Raw genomic sequence first — 23813 nt, 5'->3', positions numbered from 1 at the left:
TCATTACGATTATAAATATTCTTATTGTATAATATATTAGACAAACAATCATACTATATGTAAAGTGTCCTCTCTATCTTTATTTATAAAGAAGAAATCATTGAACAATTCTCTTGAATCCATGTACCATTCATAGAAGTCATAGTCACTATTCATGAAATGTCAATACATATCAGAACAATCAGTAAGTTTTAGTTGTAATTTAATGGTTATTTTATTTGATAAAAGGAATGAATGTTTATGTAAAATTAAAATAGAAAACTATTCTGTCAGGTGTCTTCGAAATATTGCTCGTATATCCTGGGACCATTGAGTAAGTCATGCAGTTGTTAGGAAACGGGTACTAGGTAAGGATGGTAAATCAATTGATGAAGTAGTGAAACTTCAACAGTTGAGATGGCTGAGATATGTGTTACGTATGCCCAACCACCGACTGCCTCGATGTGCGATGTTTTGTTGTATAGAAGCAGATTGAAAGAAAGATAGGGTCGGCCAAACCAAAACATGGCACGAATCCATGAAGTCACTGACAAGTGGACTGAGTCCTATTGGTAGGTGTAGACTACCTGGTTGGGTTCCGCGAGATGATAGCAACCGATGGTTAGAGACCCTGAATGACATGGCTCAAAATCGTTTGCAGTGGTGAGTGCAGGTGCATCCACTCTTTGTGTTCTCTCAAATTCTAATCTTCTGAATTCTTCATATCCCTTTCTTTTTTATCTTTCCAAATTTATTTCACTGTATTATGCTCCTTGAATAACATCTTCAAACCCTAATTTTTCTGAATACAGCTTAAAATTTTAGTACATCTATCACTACGGGATTTGAATGGACCACTGCATCTCTGTGCTAATATGGTGTGGCAACTCGAACTGATGTACGTACGTACGGAGTTCTATGTTGTTACTGACTGACTGATTCTGTCAGGTTTATTAAATTTTCTTCATAGTGATGCGTTGACTATCTTTAAGATGCATACTGTTGAGGAGTCCTGCACTAGGACGAAATGGTCATCCAATGCATCCAGATTTTCATCTCAGCATAGTACAGCATATGATACAAACTCATTTATAGATTAGTGACTATATGTTCACTTGATTAGTATAGATTGGTCAGCGTTGTAGAAACAAATTGACCAATTCTCTGTTCAACATTTATCGATCAAGAAATGTAAACTACTCGGATTATGTGAACAAATGAATCATGATGATTAATTCAACAAACAGAAATCTACTGAACATCATGATGTTGATTTATATTCATCCACAATTTACTTCATTATTCACAGTTAGTATAGTTTTGATCTTATGGAATAATATTGATATGGAATTTCTTAAAACACATTAAAATGAGAAAGTTTATATTTGAAGTAGATGAGAATTAAACTGATAAAGGTATTACTAATCTGTTTCTCATAACTAAATAGAAAGTATAATCACGGTTAAGGACAATTTGATTTGAGGCTATCATGTACAGTAACATTATGTCATATGTCCCGTTCATGTTGTAAACTGGATAGACTAGTATCTTATGTCTGTCCTGCTAGAGTGTAACGTAACGAACACATTGATAACCGTTTTAGTCATAGTACATGTAATGTACTAACATTCATCATTAATCAAATACTCATCAGTCATTAAATGGAATAGATATGCCATCTTACTTTCATTGTATTCTAAATTGTATCATGATTTCATATTGTAGTTAAGACTTAACATCACTAAAATAAATGCCTTCTTATTAATCTAAACACATCACTAGTATGGTGAAACAATGATAATATTCACAAGAAAATAGCACATTATGGCACCCTTCATACAATTAGGTTTGTTTACGATTAATTTTGTCAGGTCCTTTTATTAACATATTTAACAGACGGTGTTATTTGAACAGTAACAATTTGTCTATTCCTATGTGTTATTATATTATTATCTAGTCTATGTGACTATCTAGGCTTGGTCAGATGGGACGGCGTACGCATATATATTCCTTCTTGTACATTAGATGGTAGTCCCTAAAATATCCTCGATGGATCTATTGCTCTCTCATTTATATCATGCATGTGCGCTTGAATCTGATAAACCGCTTTGCTTTGCTTCGATCCAGTTCTAAATGACTCTAAATCCGCCTCTGTACTCGCTTGCTTGCGCGTATTAGCTTTCTGTTCAAATTCAGTTGGTGTGTTTGTACGTTTGTTGTATGCGCTATTCATTAATAAACTGTACTTGACGCCTTGTACTGCCTTCTGAATTCATACGTCATTGTGATTTAGTTAAAAAACGCTTTTCAGGGTGACTGATAAACGGAACCTAAGGAATATCTCGAAGCCAAGTCACTACAATAATATATATTTGGAATGGCTGTTTATGAACAAACAAACCACATTCATTCGCTCAGTAAACTTCATAACATGCCGAGATGAACACTTAAACATGAGAAAATGAGTTGTACGAATTTACGTTTATAAGATGACCGATTCAATAGCCAGCCAGTTATATATAACATAGCATATAGGTGCATCGGTGCAAGTTGCCATACAACATTCACATAACAAAATGAAATAATCAGCCAAATCCTATTGCAGTAAAAGAAATCCTGGTATGAATTATATTAGTAGTACAAAGGATTAACTATAGGCGAAGAATACGAGCATTTGTAACAACCGATAATTTTAACGGAAACAAAGAGTGAGTGAATCTGCGTCATTATAATCGATTCGGAATCATATCGTCCAACATACTTTAACCTGGTTATGACTGGAATATTTGTGAATAACGATTTGGATTATTCTATTCATCAGTCACAACCTGTTTGTTTGTTCCTTCACTAAGTTAGTTAGTGTTTGTTAAAACCGTGTCATTTCTACCCAACGAGGTAAACTCTTTTCTATTTTCTAGCTATCTTCATCCTCACTATCTAAGAATATGTATGTAACAGTTGTACAGTACTTTATCTAACAAATATTTCATTAAATTTTACTTTTGAATTTCGCCTAAACATTATTTAGCTATGATCTCGGTTTTCAGTTATCAAGATGTTTCATGAATAAACAATGATCGTCGTAAAATGCACTGAAAAGTGAAATGCAACAAACTTTTACTAATCGTGTCTTATTACTATGATGTTAACGTATTCTGTAGTTTGTCTTCAGCATATTTGACATTGCCATTTGAATATCGTACCCAAAATTAACGTATCTTAGAATTTAAGTTGAAGTTTGAGTAGTAAATTACTAAACTCGAGTGCCGAAGGTTTTCAACGTATATCTAGGATGCCATCGACATTTGAATAATATTACCACTGAAGCCTATTATTTAGTAACTGAGAAATCGGAAAACAATGTCCCTGATTCACCAAAAATCTAAAAGACATGGAAACGATTACGTCACATCACACTGTGTTTATCGATTTCATTGTGTTTGTGGCCACATATACAAAGGAGAAGAAATCGTGATCTGAAAATCAACTTGTCTGAACGTTCACGTAAATGATCACTAAAATAAATAAAATAAAAATCACCCAATAAACGTAGATGATAAACATCTATCGTTCTTTCTTGCCAAACATATAGTTAAAATAGGTTATGAGATTGATCATATATATATATATATATATATATATATATATATATATATATATATATGCAGTTGTTAGGAAACGGGTACTAGGTAAGGATGGTAAATCAATTGATGAAGTAGTGAAACTTCATCAGTTGAGATGGCTGGGATATGTGTTACGTATGCCCAACCACCGACTGCCTCGATGTGCGATGTTTTGTTGTATAGGAGTACACTGGAAGAAAGATAGGGTCGGCCAGACCAAAACATGGCACGAGTTCATGAAGTCACTGACAAGTGAACTGAGTCATGTTGTTAGGTGTAGACTACGTGGTTGGGGACCACGAGATGATAGCAACCGATGGTTAGAGACCCTGAATGACATGGCTCAAAATCGTTTGCAGTGGTGAGTGCAGGTGCATCCACTCTTTGTGTTCTCTCAAATTCTAATCTTCTGAATTCTTCATATCCCTTTCTTTTTTATCTTTCCAAATTTATTTCACTGTATTATACTCCTTGAATAACATCTTCAAACCCTAATCTTTCTGATTACTGCTTATACTCTTACTACCTCTACCACTACAGAATTTGAGTCGACAACTGCATCTCTGTGTTAATGTGGTGTGGCAACTCGAACTGATGTACGTACGTACGGAGTTCTACGTTGTTACTGAATGACTGACTGAATCGTATATTATTTGCATTGAAATGGATTACCTACAACTGTTCCATTATTTTTATGAATTTTCAATCAATTCACTACATTCATTTAAACATTTCCTACATCTGTATATATTCTATTTGTCATGGTAATTGTAGATGAGATCAAATTGACTTATCCATCCCTGATACTAGTATGTTAAGCGGTGAAACGAACCTTATAAATGAGGTCAGTAATTCATTTATACCTATTATGTCACAAATGAAGGAGATTTTACCTTAATTGTAATAAGTAATCGTTCCTTCTTCGATCAGTCATTCAGTCAGTTACAACGTAAGATCAGGCACATACATGCATCGGTCAAAGTTGCCACAGCTCATCAGCGCAGTATTCTATATATCATATATGTTTTTATTAGTTGTGCAATCCGAACAAAAGATTAGGGTTCAAGAAATCTAGTTGAATTCCGTCTCAAAATAATGTAATAATCTAAATATATAGTTTTTCATAATAAGAAATGAAATTAATTTCAATCTTTCATTTGTAAGTATAAAAACTAACTTAGCTGAATACTTCTAAATACTTACTTGAATCAAACAAGTATTTTCTAAGTTAAATTTAATCAAGACTACCATTGAGAACTTTGAGGCACTTGACAGCCTGTTTCGTCCAAATATGAAACTCCTCAACAGTGCACATCCACAATTCCGTACACAGGAACCAAAACCCAAAAAAAAACCCAAAAACTTCAGTCTTTTCAGCAAATGTTTAACTTCAGAACTGGACAAAATGTATCCTCTTTACTTATATGCTTCATAACTTAACAACTTTTGTTATCATATACAAACTATAAATATGATTTCATTCTCATTAAAGAGTCAATGTTTCTTGTTTAATATTGTAATATAAGTCAGTAATTTAATAACTAAACTATACCAACAATCATGTTTAGGCTTGTTATTCTATTTCTTCTTCTTCTTCTTCATTAAACAGAGAACACAAACATTCTTCAACTTCAATATGTATACCAATGATACTACTAATAATAAGAATAGTTATTATTATTATTATTATTATTATTATTATTATTACAGAATACTTTTTAAAGTATTTCTCTACTCACAATTCATGACAAGTACATTACATTGAAGTTCTATCGGTTATTACACATTCATAAACCATAATCTTAGTGTAATGTTACTTTAAGAAAGTCTCTTATGTTACTAAGTTGTTCATTTAAATTCAAACAAGGTCAATTACATAATGGTAACTTACTATTTGAATAGAAATGATTATGGAAATGAAAGTACAAGTTGGAAAAGTACATATCTACTATGAATTGTTCTTTTGAAAATATATCATTATGGACTATTAATATCATGTATATTTATAATAATTTGTAAGTGGTATTTACTTATGGAACTGATCTTGTGGAGACAATTATATAGGGCATACAACTCAGCAAGTTCGTCATTGTATTACAGAGCATCATCTGTCGTGGTTAAGCAAAGAACATGTGAAAGTGATTAAAAGTTCTCTTCTCTCTCTCATTTGGTTGATACAGGGTATCAAGCTGAATTGAATAAAGCTTTTAAGGTTATCTACCATATTCTATCAAATTTGCCACATGGTTTACGAGTGCACCTTTTGCACATTGCGGAAACTATCGTAATCCATGTTCAAAAACCTAACCTTTGCATTCAAAAGAGATTTGTACAACCACTTTCACTGCCTTGGCCATCGGTATAAGATTTACCTCAACAGAACTATTTTTCATACTTCTTCCACTCGTTTTTTTTTAAAAATTTTTGTAACCTTGTGTTCTGTTGCTTTTGAACCTTATAACCTCTCAACATTCATCGCTTGATTCTTACGTAACTACTATCCTATTGACCATCCGTTGAAATTCTATTCCTTCTTTGTTTCTTATATCACACAACGTAGCAACTTTGAATATTGATAATCTTCTTCATTCCAATTACTCAATGTTAATTTAAATGTCATTATGTAATTATTATTACGTAACGTATCCACTCGATGAGTATTATATCATTATTGTAAATCATACTTATGTATATTAGTGTAAAGTTATGATGAAAAACTAATTGAAAAGAAAATTTTTTCGCTCAATTCGTTCCTTCTGTCTTAATAGAGGTACTGATAAAAGTCAGATAACACTAGACCACTGTTTTATCCTATTATAAGACTTCTCAGCAGCCAGGTTTCCAGCTTCCGTCCAAACGCAATAACCATGGCCTTTAAATCTCGAAGTGTCTGTTATAACATGTGACCGCTGATTATGGAGCAGTGACTTCTCGCTCGGATCAAAGACGCGTAAAACACGTGAGAACAACCTAGAGTCCTGATTGGCTCCGCTTCCCCGTCTAGCCCAGTCAGTTGAGTCCGGAACAACAATCTCGGCCTCTGCAATATGAATCATTATATTTCAAACATACTCTGTTTATATACCAATCAAGCAGACCACATCGTACCATAAAATAGAAAATAACATATGTACAATATTTGACCAACAGGAAAATGACACGTGAAATAAATATTATCCAATAGGAAAACGATACCATCTCAAGTCCAAGGATAATATTAGACTTAATAGAATTATTTTTGGGATATTTTTCTGAATATCCCAACAGTGTCCATAACCATTAGGATCCATGTGATGACACACATTTGCAACTTCAGTCAACATAAAATTAATATCAGCAATCGATTAACGCCACTGGTGATGTTGAATCCCATAGTGAAATGAGATGGCTGTCCATTGCCTTTGTTCTCAATGGTACCTCTACTGAAACTACTGTAAAACGAATATAATCTACAACTGAGGTGATCTTCATGAGCTGCCACAATCCTTAGTCTTATATATAAGTGATCTATCGTGCCATTCGTTTTATATTAAAGATTTCACATGCACAGTTGCAATTCTTTTGATCATAGAGAAAAGAAAAGAATATTAATTCATAAAAGAAACCTTCATTTACCGTTTCTGTTCATATTTCATTCTAATTGAACATTTCAACTTGTTATCTATGCTCCACTAATCAATTTTATGTATATTTATTTCCATTTGATTACTATCAGATGGGTTTTGTGGAGATTGTAGTAATTTCAATGGTTAAGATCATGAGTCAATTGAAGCTAGACCACCATGGAAAACCTGGAAGCACTGAACGGCCGTTTCGTCCTATTGTGGGAGTCCTCAGCAGTGCGCATCCACGACCCCGCCCCCTGCGAGATTCGAACCCAGGACCTACTGGTTTCGCGCGTGAGCATTTAACCACTAGACCACTGAGCCGGCATCCGGCAATGTTAATGTCTAACTCCAACTAATCCACGAAATTGAGCGACACATTCACCATTGTCTTCAGTGAGTTACTATCTCACAAGAGACCTGGTTGAACTCCACTGGTCACTACTTCTCACTAAAACTCCAGGATATACCTCGTGAAGCCAATCACTAGTGAGCATATGTTGATTAATATCAGATCACAATAGGACGAAACGGCCGTCCAGTGCTTCCAGGTTTTCCATGGTGGTCTAGCTTCGACTGACTCATGATCTTAACCATTTAATTTTTGTCAATAGTTCCCTCATTGTTTGTAGTTTGAAATATATGTGACATGACAACCTTCCTTTGTCATCACTTCCTAGATCAAGAATAACTTCACTTAAAAATAAATTTAATCAGATAGAAAGTACTACTATTTCATATAATAACGGACTGTTATTTTGAACTTTACTAACAAATTCAGTCTTCCTTGTCATTACCAATGTGATCATATATATCATAGATTAGAAATTCAAGAAGATTTGGTTGAAAATCAAAAAAAGATCTAGACAACAGTTGACTTCATCCATTGTCTTTAAATACTATACAACATTCAATACATATGACAGTTTTCTCAGACGTATTCAACTACTGCATCTACCATATACTTCATTCTTCTTTTCTTCATGTCATAAAATATAATAATTTTGTAAATGTTATGACCTTGATCTGTCTGCTCTAGATTAAGACCTTGACGCAATAAATTGACCGACCTAAACTTGAGGCTAGTACGCGTGAGTTTGAGCCGGAGTAGAGAGAAGAAAACTATTCTATCACCTGATTGGTTGACAAGCACACGAATGAGAGAAGACAAGACAACTGGAACACTACTCGATCTATTCACGATACCCTGATTTCCTGTGAATTCCCTGAATTTAAATTAGTGCGAAAAGATACGTGAATAAATAAGTGAATAACCCGATCATAACGTACAATAATTAGGAAAAATACATTCATGTCTAAAACTGGGAATTAGAGTAGAAAATGAGGTGCAAAATATTTTGTTTAAATTACGCTAGCTTCGGAACAGAAAAGGGGTATGGCAATAAATCATACATCGAACGAAAGCTTATGTTCTGTAGAATAGATTAGGTACAAAAATAAATGTTAATGTTTTACAAGCTTTGAATAAAATGAGATGACGTCCCGAAAAATAGCTTTTGTAGTTTGTCAGGGTTTCTTGTTTCCCTGTTCACATCAGTAAGATTTGATCTAATTAATCATTTACACATTAAGCGTAATAATTTATTTATTTATTTATTTCAACACCTAAATATTGGTACAAGAGGGGACCAAAATATATATGCGCCACACTATATTTGTGTGTGTGTGGGCTGTGATACTTCCCGGGTGCTCAGACCGAAGCAGGTGGTTATCTTAGGGGGCCACACTCCGAGCCTTTGACCTAAAGGTCTGACCCACAAGGCCGTAGAGCATCGTGAGGAGATGCGTTCCCATGGTAGCCGGTGACCAACGATTCATTCATACGCCATTTGTTCCCTCAGGATACTGGAGCCCATGTGTACCATTGGTTTGGTTTGGGATCCGGTTAAAGCATCGGGCATTCGCTTTCCGTCCTTCCATTTTCTTAAACAACACCTGTGGTGTGAGAAGGCAATGAGTAGGACTTCCCTGGCAGAGGTTGTATACGCGTGGCCGTGTGAGAGGGAGGATGGGTGAAATTGGTATTCAAAAAATGCTATTTTACTGAATTAGGTCTAATTACCTTAGAGTAAACAATTCGTGTAATTCTATTTGGCTAAAGGTAGAAAAAACTCTTTTGTCTTCTATGCTACATGTGCAACAATGGAAAAAATACTTGTGATGAGTTCCTGTCAAAATGAAGTGAGCTGTTTTAGTACAAGTACAGAAAAACCCTTTAATCTGACTGAATTAAATTTATTAGTTGGATCTGTTGATCAATTCAATTACAATGTATGCCTCATTAATCATCGTGGTTTATTAGCTGATAAATTACGGAATATAATTGTACGTTTAATATAACTGGCTCGACAGGGGGAGTTGAATTGGTGATTGTACATGCGTGTGATAAATTCTAGTGAACTATCTTTACTATTGGTTCTTATTATGGGGCAGTTTTAGGAAAACGTATTCAGACTGATCTCTTGTACCGCTTTTCTTAACTTTTGAGCCATCAGTTCCTCGGTAGCGTCATTTAGGAATTGTCATTTTAAGAACGGCAATGCTTTTGGAATGGTAGGTATCTTTGTTCTTCTTTTCTTCTCTTTCGTATGCTTATTGATGAATTTCGTTGAGGATCCATTCTTATTAATCATATTACGAATAATGATCGATTCATGTACAATGGTGTCATTCGAGGAAATCATTCTGGCTCTATGAGTCACGATCTTTATTAAGTCTCTTTTGTATCTGTTTAGTGAAACGCTATAGAAATAAGTAAATTGTCCAACAGTAGACTTTCAATGTATCCCTCCTATTAATGTCCCATCTACTCTTCTGGTTAGTTGGACATCTTGAAACGACGTACTATCATTCTATTCTTCTGCTAACGTGAAAGTAATCGATGGATGAATATTATTAAATATATATTAAGTAAATTATCCTTTTCATGATCTTTTTTTAATACTATCAAAGTATCATCTATATAACGACAGTAAGATGTCAGACGACTGATTGTGTCCGCAGGTGGCCTATTTTCCTGCTTTGTAAGAAGAATGTCTGTCAGTATAGGTCCTAATGGTGACTCAATGGTCACACCAACTGTCTATAGTATTCATTTTCGAATTGGAAGTGGATATTCATCGTGCTTTTAAGAATCATGCATCACGGACGCGATAATTAAGGTTTCTATGCATCTTACTGTTAATTCATTGCATCTAATATCCACAGTTTTAAGAAGTGGAATGTTAGTGAATAGCAACAACATTTCCAATGATATCATGAATTTATTATTGACCGATAGATTTATCATATTATCAACAAATTCAAAAGAATCCTTGACACTATGCTCAAGAATTTCTTTGTGCAATGGTTTGAAAATTCGTATTAGCCATTTTGCTGTAATATGGATAGGCTGAACTATTCATAACTAAAAACATGTCGAAGGGATAAGCCACTTTTATGTATATTTGGCAGATTATATAGTCTTGTTTTTATGGTTCCAATAGGTCACAACATTTCGAACACTTTACGTAATAAAATATTGTTGTTTGATTTGTTTCAATGAGCCTATCAGCTGGGTTTTTTTTTTCGAATTCTGTCTGCCATGTGATTCTTCACTACCAGTTTCTGAAATTTACTCTTATCATTTAAATAGGCCTTTATTCTGTTTAAATGATTGATTTTAATACACGATTACTATACCGTAACTTTTATCTAGTTTGGTGAATAATAAATTGACATCAGTTTTAAGCTTCCTTATGATTTTTCATCAAAATCCCTTTTAAATTACATCCATGATTTAGGTAGCTATAGCAACCGCACTATAGTATTGATTTAAATCTCTCGAATTTATCTTTTGATGAAGTTACTATTATTTTTTTTAGGTTACAAAACTTAGGACCTAGTGATAACGTTTCCAACTCAATCTTATTGAGTTTAATACTAGGGGAATTGTGTACATTGTAGTGTCAGTTATTATGTTAAGCCCATATACTTTATTCTAACTTTCGGACAGCACAATCTATTTAATCTACTTGAGTCATATGTTGACCTTGTTAATTATTCGCTTATCAATCTTGACTGTTTTTATATGATCGCGTAGGTGTGTGTACACTTCTTATCCCATGTCTCATCACATGTTTGTAGTTTATTTTGTCTGCACATAAATAGTGAGTAACACCTGGCTAAAAAATGAGTTGCCTTACCAGCCATCTCCACAACTGCGCGGCATTTTGCTTTGTTCTATTACATTCACTTTACATACAAAATATATGTATTCAAAGGACATTCTCGTTAAATGACTTATCTAAAATCCGTTATTGACTAACGTGATTTAAGTCGATGATTGTATACGTGGATAGGCGGCATATATAATTCAACAACAATCATCATTACGATCTAATTGGAGTCAAATCCACGGGTCATTAAAACATACTGACCTAGATTAGATTTGAATTTCATTTCTAGAGTTTGTTTGTTTAGATCTCTCTCAAGTTTCATGTTTATTTTCTTGTATTAATCACCAGCTTAACATAATCTAAATATTGTTCACTCAATTTGTCAGGTTGCTCTTCTACAGAGTGAATTCTCTTGCTGACATGTTTTAACATCTCGGTTATATTATTATTATTATTATCTTTACTATTACTTTTATTGAGATCATGAACCGATTGATGTTAGACCACGATTGAAAACTTGAAAGCACTGAACAGCCATTTCGTCCTATTGTAGGACTCTTCAGCAGTGCGCATTCACAATCCCACTCTCAGCATTCAAACCCAGTGATGGTCTAACATCAATCAGTTCATGATCTTAATCAAAAACTTAACAATCACCACAACCCCTAAACTAATATTACTTTTTATATTATAATCAACATAATTATTACATAACATAACTATTCTATGAGTATCATTTCGTCAATTCCATATTTCATTATTCATTTCAGTATTATTATCTTAGATGAAATGAATCATGAACATTTGATATGATAGATAAATTTCCATGCTGAATTCTCATTCTAAGACTTGAATTATAATCATGATTGTTAAATGAATGATTCCTTTTTACTTGAATAGTAAACTTGATCTATTAAACAATAAATGATAATAATAACAATGATCAATGAAATTTGAAATCAATTCAATGAATTCAATAGATTCAATAAGAAATAAATTATTATTCCCTACAGTTATATCAAATCGTATATCATCTAGTCAGTCTATTTTAAAAGATACAACTTGTCCAAATACTAAAATATTTATGTCACATGAACAAGCTCTAGTTACATTAACCGAAAGAACATCATATCCAATATTACAAGAGAATGGTCAACGTTGTTATGGTCCACCACCAAATTGGTTAGGATCAAAACCACCAAAAGGTTGTGAAATATTTATTGGGAAAATACCACGTGATTGTTATGAAGATGAATTAATTCCAATATTTGAATTAATTGGTCAAATTTATATGTTTCGTTTAATGATGGATTTTAATGGATTAAATCGTGGTTATGGTTTTTGTTTATATACAAATCGTGATGATACAAAACGAGCTGTAAATGAATTAAATAATTATGAAATACGTCAAGGTAAAATGTTGGGTGTATGTTATAGTATTGATAATTGTCGTTTATTTATTGGTGGTATACCAAAAACAAAAACAAAATATGAAATAATGTTAGAAATATGTAAAATAACAAATGGTGTAAAAGATGTTATTGTTTATTCAAGTATAGAAGATAAAACAAAGAATAGAGGATTTGCATTTATTGAATATGATAATCATAAAACAGCAGCAATGGCTAGACGTAAATTAATTCTAAGACGAATACAATTATGGGGTCATCAAATTGCAGTGGATTGGGCAGAACCAGAACATGAAGTTGATGAAAATATTATGTCAAAAGTAAGTTGAACGCTCATTGTAACTTGAATGAAATTGGCTTATTGATATTATGAATTGTTCACAGAAATTAAGAAACAAAACTACTACAAATTGCAGGTAATATGACATGATTATTTTTGTGAACAATCATGTCATTTCATTCCTTGTACAGAGAAAAAAAAAAGCATCATACAAAATACTAACTTCCTATTCAATATAATTCTAATCCTTCAAATATTGTATCCACTTAATTTGTAACAATCATCGTTATATCATTCATGAACTTCGGGTACTGGAATCTATATACATCAACCTTTGATCGTCAATAGGGTTTAATATCTTTAACATATACCCATAGCATATACGTGCCATGAATGTGGATTTTGAGAATCATTCAAATGGCTGCAGAAATGAAAATATAAAACATGGAGGTACTTGAAATCAGTCAAACATATTGGACACAAGTTGGACAACAACGACTAGCTTCAGGGGAGCTGTTGTTATACTCCCGCCGTGAAGAAGAAAATACTTGATATACACAAGACTTGCAGTGATGCTATCCAAACAAGCACAAAATGCACTTATAGGATGAGAATCTCATGGACCAAGGATCATCAAAGTCCCCTTCAAAAGAAAGAAAGAGGGGATTACAATGAACGTCATCCAATGCTGTGCGATTAAGAACGACTACAATGAAGACGTTAAAGATCAATTTTACGATAGGCTGAAGTCAATCATCGAGAAATGCCCAACAAACGACCTTACAATTCTGATGGGAGATTTAAATGGCAAGGTTGGAATGGACAACACTGGATATGAAGACATCATGCGACGACATGGACTAGGAGAAAGTGACGAAAATGGTGAGAGATGTGCAAACCTATGTGATTCCCAAGCAAACACAAACGCAAATGCACATGAACTTCACCGCATCACGCTACGCAGAACCGAATCGACCATATCTGCATCAACAAAAAGTTCAGAAGGACAATGGAGGACGTGAGAACCAGGAGAACAGTCCATATGGTATCAGATCATCACTTGCTGGTCGCCAAGATGAAACTAAAACTTAAGAAGCACTGGAAAACGGGGCGGATAACATCACAAAAGTTTGATACGTCTTTTCTTCGGGATACTGACAAACTTAATAAATTCATGATAGTCCTCAGCAATAGATTCCAGGCCTTTCATGACCTACTCAATGGAGAAGGAACTACTATGGAGAGCAACTGAGAGGGGTTCAAAGAGGCAATCACTTCAACATGTCATGAGGTCCTGGGTCACAAGAAGCACCATCACAAGGAATGGATCACTGTTGATACACTAGATAAGATTCAAGAACGGAGGAACAAGAAGGCAGCAATGAATACCAGTCGAACAAGAGCAGAAAAAGCCAAGGCACAAGCTGAATACACAGAAGTAAACAACCAAGTGAATAGGAGCATCAGAACCGACAAACGTAAATATGTGGAGGAGTAGGTAGTGACGTCGGAAAAGGCTGCAACAGAAGGAAACATGAGACAATTGTATGACACAACAAACAAACTCTCTGGAAGGACTGCGTAGACGCTCAACTTCGTGACCAACAGGCAGGATTCCATGAAGAGAGATCGTGTACGGACCGAATCGCAACTCTACGGATCATTGTGGAACAATCAATTGAATGGAATTCATCACTCTACATCAACTTCATTGACTACGAGAAAGCATTCGATAGCGTGGACAGGACAACACTATGGAAGCTTTTTTGACACTACGGCGTGCCTCAGAAGATAGTCAATATCATACAGAGTTCATATGATGGATTACACTGCAAAATCGTGCATGGAGGACAGCTCACAGGCAAGGTTTCTTACTCTCATCCTTTCTCTTTCTCCTGGTGATCGACTGGATCATGAAGACGTCAACATCTGAGGGGAAGCATGAGATACAGTGGACAGCTGGAATGCAGCTGGACGATCTAGACTTCGCAGATGATCTGGCTCTTTTATCACACATGCACCAACAAATACAGGAGAAGACAACCAATGTAGCAGCAGCCTCAGCAGCAGTAGGTCTCAACATACTCAAAGGGAAAAGCAAGATTTTCTGGTACAACAAAGCATGTACCTATCCAATCACACTTGACGCAGTCGTCTCTCTTCAGCCACGCGAATCCAAATCATTAAAAATTAAGCTGATATGTGTGCACAAAACAATACGAAACGTTGTCTTTGAATACATTAGTCTCTACAACCGAAAGTACAATAGAAATATGTTATAATATCAGCTTGAAACAGTTTTGTTGAGAACTTGTTGAGAGTACATACTTGGATTTGTTGAGGCACTATTTTCACAAACTTTCACGTGTATATGTGTAAATGTAATTTTGTATAAACGTTAATTGTATTTGGTATACATTAAGAGTTCGTATGAGAAAATGTAATTACATTTTATAGTTGAACTTATACTACTTATAGTATTTCACAAGATATATATATTGATTTCACTTTGTATAGGTCCGTATACTATACGTTAGAAATTTAATGTTAGATACAACAGAAGATGCGGTAAAGGATCATTTCAATCAAGCAATTAATTCAATTAATGCTGTTGAACGTGTTAAAAAAATTCGTGATTATGCTTTTGTTCACTTTCGTGATCGATTTGATGCTGTCGCAGCGTTAAAACAATTAAATGGTAAGTTATGACATAGTAAAGAAGATTTATATTTCAAAGAAATGGCTTTGATAATGTTGCGATGTTTGAATTGAATGATTTAATTGTGAAGCTTTCAGTTTCCTTCTGGACAGCATCATCAGCAGCACAAACATCTGATAGAATAAAGCTTCAAATATTCTAAATATGAGTAACAGTATATTCTGTTGTGCATTGTCTTCATTATTTATAATTGACCCTTGTTCAGTGATTGTCTCCACACTGACTATTTATCTCTCCCTTTGAGTTTATCTTACGATAGGGTAGGGAAGTTTTAATTACTCACAGCTGTCGATGGTTTGTGTGGACGATGTTTTCTAGAAAGCTAATGAAGCCATCACAAATGAATCATTCATTTCAGAGAACGAAAATTTAAAAGACCGATAATTTGTAATACATACTTTGAGTAACAACCGTTATAAATTTTTTAAACTAACTTACAGATGATTTAAAGCTTCACGCCAATACGTCACTTTGGTTGAACAACCATGAAAGATCAGCATATACTAAACAGTGGCCTTGTGTTATCATTTCTTTCCTCCACGACAACATCTCCACAGCAGATCAGTAGAGGGAGAACAACCCTTAGGCTTCGCCTCATTTTCGAACAATTAAAATTACTTCTTTTGTTTGACATAAAGTTTAATCTACTGAATGATCACCATCCATTATCACTGGAGTTCCTGGGCTTGACCCCTAGTAAGACAGTGAATGATCACCACTGGTGTGGTTTAGGCTCCGAATTCCGTTAAATATGGTTTTAGATATAATAATATCGGTTTGGATATAATGAAGACTTGTGTATACCTAGAATTCTAATGGCTTAATTGAGCTAGCTAGGTAGATTTATTTATTTCCACAAGATGATTAGCCAATAAATGAAGTTTCCATATAATGCGGCTACCAGAGCATATTATTCTTTTTGAGTTACGCTTATGTATCAATGTGAGTTAACATACAAGTTAGTGAGACCAAACTATTTAAGGAGCTTGAATATTTCTGATTATGTATTTATACTACTGAAATGATAAAGGTAGTCAAACAGTACAGATACATAAATGACGAAAATGTAGTAGTGTTTGAATACCCATTTAAACTGGAGAATATAAACACAAATTTTTGTCATTCAAAAGCAACTGCAAATCATCTAAAATGTTAATATATCTTAAGGAATATCTACAAGCACACAAAGCAAAATATAGTTCATAAGTGGTTTGTGGAGATCTTAGAAATTTTCACAGATTGAAATCATCCCGCGGGATGCGGGATCGTGGATGAGCACTGCTAAGGAGTCCCATACTAGGACGAAACAACCGTCCAGTGCTTCCAGGTTTTTCATGGTGATCTAGCTTCAACGGACTCATGATTTCAATCTGTGAAAACTTCAAAAGAGTATCTACAAAACATACATAAACTAGTGAAATGATATTCTCGAGAACTTGCATTCTTCATGGTATGGTTGACGTTGGCATGTATACATAATGACCCAATTTCCTATCAATACAAATAAAACCGATATATTCTCGTAATACTAACACCTAGAGTATATAATTATAACTCATATACTAAGTAAGAATTTGTAAAATGAACCTTAGAGTAAAAACTACTTTTAAGAAGTACTGATACTACTTACAACTGAAGCAAGTAGTGAAAATTTAAACATAAAACTTATCGTAATGATTTCATTACGTGAAGGCCAAAAATCTCTTCAACCTTTCATTCTATAATTATACCTCATTATAATAACATATACCCGATGAATGTATTGTCAGTACACTGTATTTATAATCATTTGTTTCCAATTATTACTGTATTTCAGAACATAATTATTTCCACTATCAGTCTGTATTTATAAAATGACATGATCCAGTTTGGCCTTCAATAATGATAGTTAATTCGTTAAGTTTTGTATTATTCTATTACTAAATTGAAAATATTCGTTTAGTAAATAACTAGTTACCTGAACCAATCATATTACTAGATGATACACCGGCACTTGAAGTTGAACTTCCTGGATTCCAGTATCGATGTCACTATCAATATTAGGATACAAGTACATTCAGTTAACGTATTCCATAATGGAAAGAACACATATTAATAATTTTACCATTACTTATTCTCCAAAATATTAAAACGAATGACCAAATTATATTCAAGGTGTATGCTTGTCCTGCAAAATCATATTCGATGCTTTAGTTTGTGAGTAGTTTGTTTGTGTATGGTTTATACGACTCATTACTTCTCGTTATTTGTTTAAATAAAGTGTAGTACTCTCAGTGATTTAAAGTAGTTTAAACAAAATTGAATGAATCACACAAATTATTAGTGAATGCCAATTTTCGATAGAAATGTATAGTCACATTTAGGTTTAGTTTATAAGTAAGATATTTTCTATTCGAATGACTTTCCACTCAAATATCTAACTTGTTCTTAATATTTTGTGCATCTAGGAACAATCAACGAAATAGCACTGGTTAAGTCATGAGCCAACTCCGCCTGGAGTCCCTCCGGGGGCTACTGCCGGTCCCAAGCCCGGATAAAGGAGGAGGGTTGGGCATGGGGTTAGCGTCCCCATCCCGTAGAAAACTAACTCGCTAAAAAAACGCTAACCAGAAAAAATTATTCAAACCTTTTAAACTCTGCCCTGAGAGTCAGAAGATCTTCATTTAGAAGAATTATGACGCCTCATGATGAAAGCCGAAACCCTTCGGAAGTTACGAGGCCGATGCCCCTTCTGACAACCAGAGCGACCATTTATTTAGGTACATGGAATGTTCGTACAATGTGGGACACCGGAAGAGCCTTCCAGATTGCTGCAGAAATGAGAAGATACAACCTAGAGGTACTTGGGATCAGTGAAACACATTGGACACAAGTTGGACAACAACGACTAGCTTCAGGGGAGCTGTTGTTATACTCCCGCCGTGAAGAAGAAAATGCTTGATATACACAAGGAGTTGCAGTGATGCTATCCAAACAAGCACAAAATGCACTTATAGGATGAGAATCTCATGGACCAAGGATCATCAAAGCCTCGTTTAAAACAAAGAAAGAGGGCATTTCAATGAACATCATCCAATGCTATGCGCCTACCAACGACTACAATGAAGACGCTAAAGATCAATTCTACAATAGGCTGCAGTCAATCATCGAGAAGTGCCCAACAAAGGACCTGACCATTCTGATGGGAGATTTCAACGCCAAGGTTGGGACGGACAACACTGGATATGAAGACATCATGGGACGACACGGACTGGGAGAAAGAAACGAAAATGGTGAGAGATTTGCAAATCTATGTGCCTTCAATAAGCTGGTCATAAGCGGCACCGTATTCCCACATAAACGCATACACAAAACCACATGGACTTCACCGGATCACTCTACACAAAACCAAATCGACGATATTTGCATCAACAAAACGTTCAGGAGGACTGTAGAGGACGTGAGAACCAAGAGAGGAGCTGATATAGCATCAGATCATCACTTACTGGTCGCCAAGATGAAATTGAAACTCAAGAAGCACTGGACAACGGGGCAGACAGTATCACAAAAGTTCAATACGGCCTTTCTCCAGGATACTAACAAACTCAACAAATTCAAGATAGTCCTCAGCAACAAGTTCCAGGCCTTTCATGATCTACTCAATGGAGAAGGAACTACTGTGGAGAGCAACTGGAAAGAGATCAAAGAGGCGATCACTTCAACATGTCATGAGGTCCTGGGTCACAAGAAGCACCACCACAAGGAATGGATCACTGTTGATACACTGGATAAGATTCAAGAAAGAAGAAACAAGAAGGCAGCGATCAATACCAGCCGAACAAGAGCAGAAAAAGCCAAGGCACAAGCTGAATACACGGAAATAAACAAACAAGTGAATAGGAGCATCAGAACCGACAAACGTAAATATGTGGAAGATCTAGCAACGACGGCGGAAAAGGCTGCAACAGAAGGAAACATGAGACAATTTTATGACACAACAAACAAACTCTCTGGAAATCGCCGCAAAGCAGAACGACCAGTGAAAAGCAAGGAAGGTAAGGTAATCACCCACATTGAAGAGCAACAAAACAGGTGGGTAGAACACTTCAAAGAACTCTTGAATCGACCAGCGCCACTGAACCCACCCAACATCGAAGTAGCACCCACGGACCTCCTAATCGATGTTGGTCCACCAACAATTGAAGAAATCAGCATGGCCATCAGACAAATCAAGAGTGGCAAAGCAGCAGGACCGGACAACATCCCAGCAGAGGCACTAAAAGCAGACGTAGCGGCAACTGCAAGGATACTCCACATTCTCTTCAATAAGATTTGGGATGAGGAACAAGTACCAACAGACTGGAAAGAAGGACTACTGATCAAAATACTGAAGAAAGGCGATCTCAGCAAGTGTGATAACTACAGGGGCATCACTCTTCTCTCAATACCGGGCAAAGTCTTCAACAGGGTATTGTTAAACAGGATGAAGGACTGCGTAGACGCCCAACTTCGTGACCAACAGGCAGGATTCCGTAAGGATAGATCGTGTACAGACCAAATCGCAACTCTACGGATCATTGTGGAACAATCAATTGAATGGAATTCATCACTCTACATCAACTTCATTGACTACGAAAAGGCATTTGACAGCGTGGACAGAACAACACTATGGAAACTTCTTCGACACTACGGCGTGCCTCAGAAGATAGTCAATATCATACAGAGTTCATATGATGGATTACACTGCAAAATTGTGCATGGAGGACAGTTGACAAAGTCGTTCGAAGTGAAGACCGGTGTTAGGCAAGGTTGCTTACTCTCACCGTTTCTATTTCTCCTGGTGATCGACTGGATCATGAAGACGTCAACATCTGAAGGGAAGCATGGGATACAATCGACATCTAAGATGCAGTTGGATGATCTAGACTTCGCAGACGATCTGGCCCTTCTATCCCACACGCAACAACAGATGCAGGAGAAGACAAACAGCGTGGCAGCAGCCTCAGCAGCAGTAGGTCTCAACATACACAAAGGGAAAAGCAGGATTCTCCGATACAACACAGCATGCACCAATCCAATCACAATTGATGGCGAAGATTTGGAAGATGTAAAAACCTTTACATATTTGGGCAGCATCATTGATGAACATGGTGGATCTGATGCAGATGTGAAAGCACGGATCGGCAAAGCAAGAGCAGCATATTTACAACTGAAGAACATCTGGAGCTCAAAGCAGCTGTCAACCAACACCAAGGTCAGGATTTTCAATACAAATGTCAAGACAGTTCTACTGTATGGGGCAGAAACTTGGAGAACTACAAAAGCCATCATCCAGAAAATACAGGTGTTTATTAACAGTTGTCTACGCAAAATACTTCAAATCCATTGGCCGGACACTATTAGCAACAACCAACTGTGGGAGAGGACAAACCAGATCCCAGTGGAGGAAGAAATCAGGAAGAAGCGCTGGAAGTGGATAGGACACACATTGAGGAAAGCACCGAACTGCGTCACAAGACAAGCCCTCACATGGAATCCTGAAGGTCAAAGGAAAAGAGGAAGACCAAAGAACACATTACGCCGAGAACTGGAGATAGACATGAGAAAAATGAACAAGAATTGGATGGAACTAGAAAAGAAGGCCCAGGACAGAGTGGGTTGGAGAATGCTGGTCAGCGGCCTATGCTCCATTGGGAGTAACAGGCGTAAGTAAGTAAGTAAGTAAGTCATGAGCCAATTGAAGCTAGACCACCATGGAGAACCTGTAAGCACTAGGCGGCTGTTTCATCCTAGTATGGGACTTCTCAGCAGTGCGTATCCAAGACACTCCCCGCGAGACTCAAACCCAGGATCTGTCTGTCTCGCGCACAAGCGCTTAACCACAAGACCACTGAGCAGGCATCCAATGTTGTTAATTTCTAACTTCAAATCTCGCGGGGGCTGGATCGTGTATGCGCACTGCTGAGGAGTGCCATACTAGGACGAAACGGCCGTCCAGTGGTTCCAGGTTCTCCATGGTAGTCTAGCTTCAATTGGCTCATTATTTCAACCAGTGAAATTTCTAAAATCTCCACAAAACACCTTCTGACAATGAAATAGCTTTTTACACCTCTTGAGATAATGTTTAAAAATGTTATTATTTACTGATAAATTAAAGAATTATGGTCGTTATCAGTTATTAGATTAGATAAGAAAGCCATCAAAGTCACTTGATACATTTAAGTCATCTGATTGGTATGTGTAATATTATAATACTGACTTTAGACAGTACTCCTAATTGGTAGGAAACGTTGCTTATTATCTAGCTATGATCATCATGATGTAAATAAATCATTCGGAGAACTGATGCGCAACGTAGGATTCTGAACTAGCTTTATCCAGTATCTTAGTCAGAGGCATTACTATTCAAGTATTCAGGTTGTGATCGACTGCCTTTAAGACCAACCTATTCACATTGATTGATGGGTGAGAAGTAAAGAACATCATGTTAGTCTAGTTCTTAGTTTTGATTGATTTCCATTGATCAAGTTGCAGTGCAGGTTAACTTTTCGTGAACTTTGTTTTAGTGACTACGTTGCAACTTTCTCGATAGAATTAAATCAGCATTAACAACTATATAAATATGACATAGGTTAATACCTAGTGATAAACCAGTATGATGCTCATGAAATATTGCTCACTTTATACTTTGGAATAAGAGATAAGTGACTGAACTTGAAAATGACTAACATCTCACCCGTATCATTGTCAAGATCTCGTTAATAGCCTTATACATTCGACAATTCTTTTTAAAATAAGGACAGTTGAATCATACAAGTATTTCTCTGTATGGCGGAATCATTCTCAACGCTGTAAAACTGCAAGTATACACTTTTCTTCTTAGTGATGATATTATTTTTGTTAATAGTAATCATTTGCTGAAAACTTAATGAGACTTCATAAAAAATGGTCTCCTTAATACAAAAATGAAGATTTGGTTTCTATGACTATGAATACTTGCTGAGATTGTCATGGAGAATAGATTAAGTGCAATACCTGTAACATTACATAGTAAAATAAATTCCTTAAATTAGAATAGAATGTGATCTTAGAGGGTATGGTGACATACTTTGTCGGTTGAAGGCAAAATGTCGATAGAGAATGATATCAAAAACATGGGGCGACTGAATCGGAGAACTAGATTTTAAGACGATGGTAAGAAAAGAGATTGATCAAGTATCTTTGATATACAGTGTCATAGCTTTTCTAAATGTATATTAAAGGCTTTAATAGTGCTCACTCACCATCATTGGTAAGTTTCTATCTATCCTATAGAGATAACTTCGAGCGCTAAGTTTATTTTGATCGAATACTCAGTGTTCACAATGTGCGCAAATGTGGAGCTTATCTTTTCCAAAATGACATGATCAGCTGTTTATTCATGTGTAATGATAATTCAATAATGCATGATGTTAATCATCTGAACTGAATATATCTTCTTATTACATGAAAAATACAAATGAAATTATGCTTTACTACAATTTTATAACTGCCCTAATAGAGTTTGCAACAATTTTGTATGCCAACATGAATGACTATACAGACACAAAGATATTGAAAGGATAGAAATGGAAAATAAATCCCGTGAAATCATCATCTTAGATAATGAAACAGTTCAATCTCATGTCACCGTATGAAATGAAGGGAATGGGTTAGTTATGTATATTTTATAAAGTTAACAAACTTTGTAGTTGCTATACAGCTACAAACCAGAAATACCACTTTTAGTAAAAAGATAAAACTTGTCAATCTATCTATAGTCACATATAGCGTAGAACTCAATGTTGATATGTAACGGTACTACAAAGTTCTATCTTAAAGGATATGAGGTTTTCCATACTTTAAAAAACCTGTTACCCATGTTTTTCCCATGAAATCCTCGGAGAAATCGATTTTCTAAGGTGCTTTTTTCCTCAACTTTATCTTCTCTCTCAGTAGTTATCTGGGGGGGACCTGTAAGCATGACATGGTGAATCAGTGTCATATCTCAGACACCACGCAC

The 23813-nt window shown here is 35.5% G+C and overlaps 1 protein-coding gene across 2 annotated transcripts in view; it reads left to right on the top strand.

Annotated features, from left to right (window-relative positions):
- Nucleotides 1-12155: 12155 nt before the first annotated feature.
- Nucleotides 12156-23813, top strand: part of A1CF_2 (APOB1 complementation factor) — a gene marked incomplete at its 3' end in the record, with an annotated part of 28107 nt that continues 16449 nt past the window's right edge. For both annotated transcript variants that reach the window (XM_051216568.1, XM_035734290.2), the window contains exons 1-2: nucleotides 12156-13114; nucleotides 15592-15772. In XM_051216568.1, the coding sequence (XP_051067171.1) occupies nucleotides 12332-13114; nucleotides 15592-15772 (964 nt within the window). In that variant the 5' untranslated portion in view covers nucleotides 12156-12331. The remainder of the gene's footprint in view (nucleotides 13115-15591; nucleotides 15773-23813) is intronic.

Source organism: Schistosoma haematobium, chromosome 4, assembly GCF_000699445.3.
Source record: "Schistosoma haematobium chromosome 4, whole genome shotgun sequence".
NCBI lineage: Eukaryota > Metazoa > Platyhelminthes > Trematoda > Strigeidida > Schistosomatidae > Schistosoma > Schistosoma haematobium.
The sequence above is the reverse complement of the archived record's forward strand: the minus strand, read 5'-3'. Positions and strand labels throughout refer to the sequence as shown.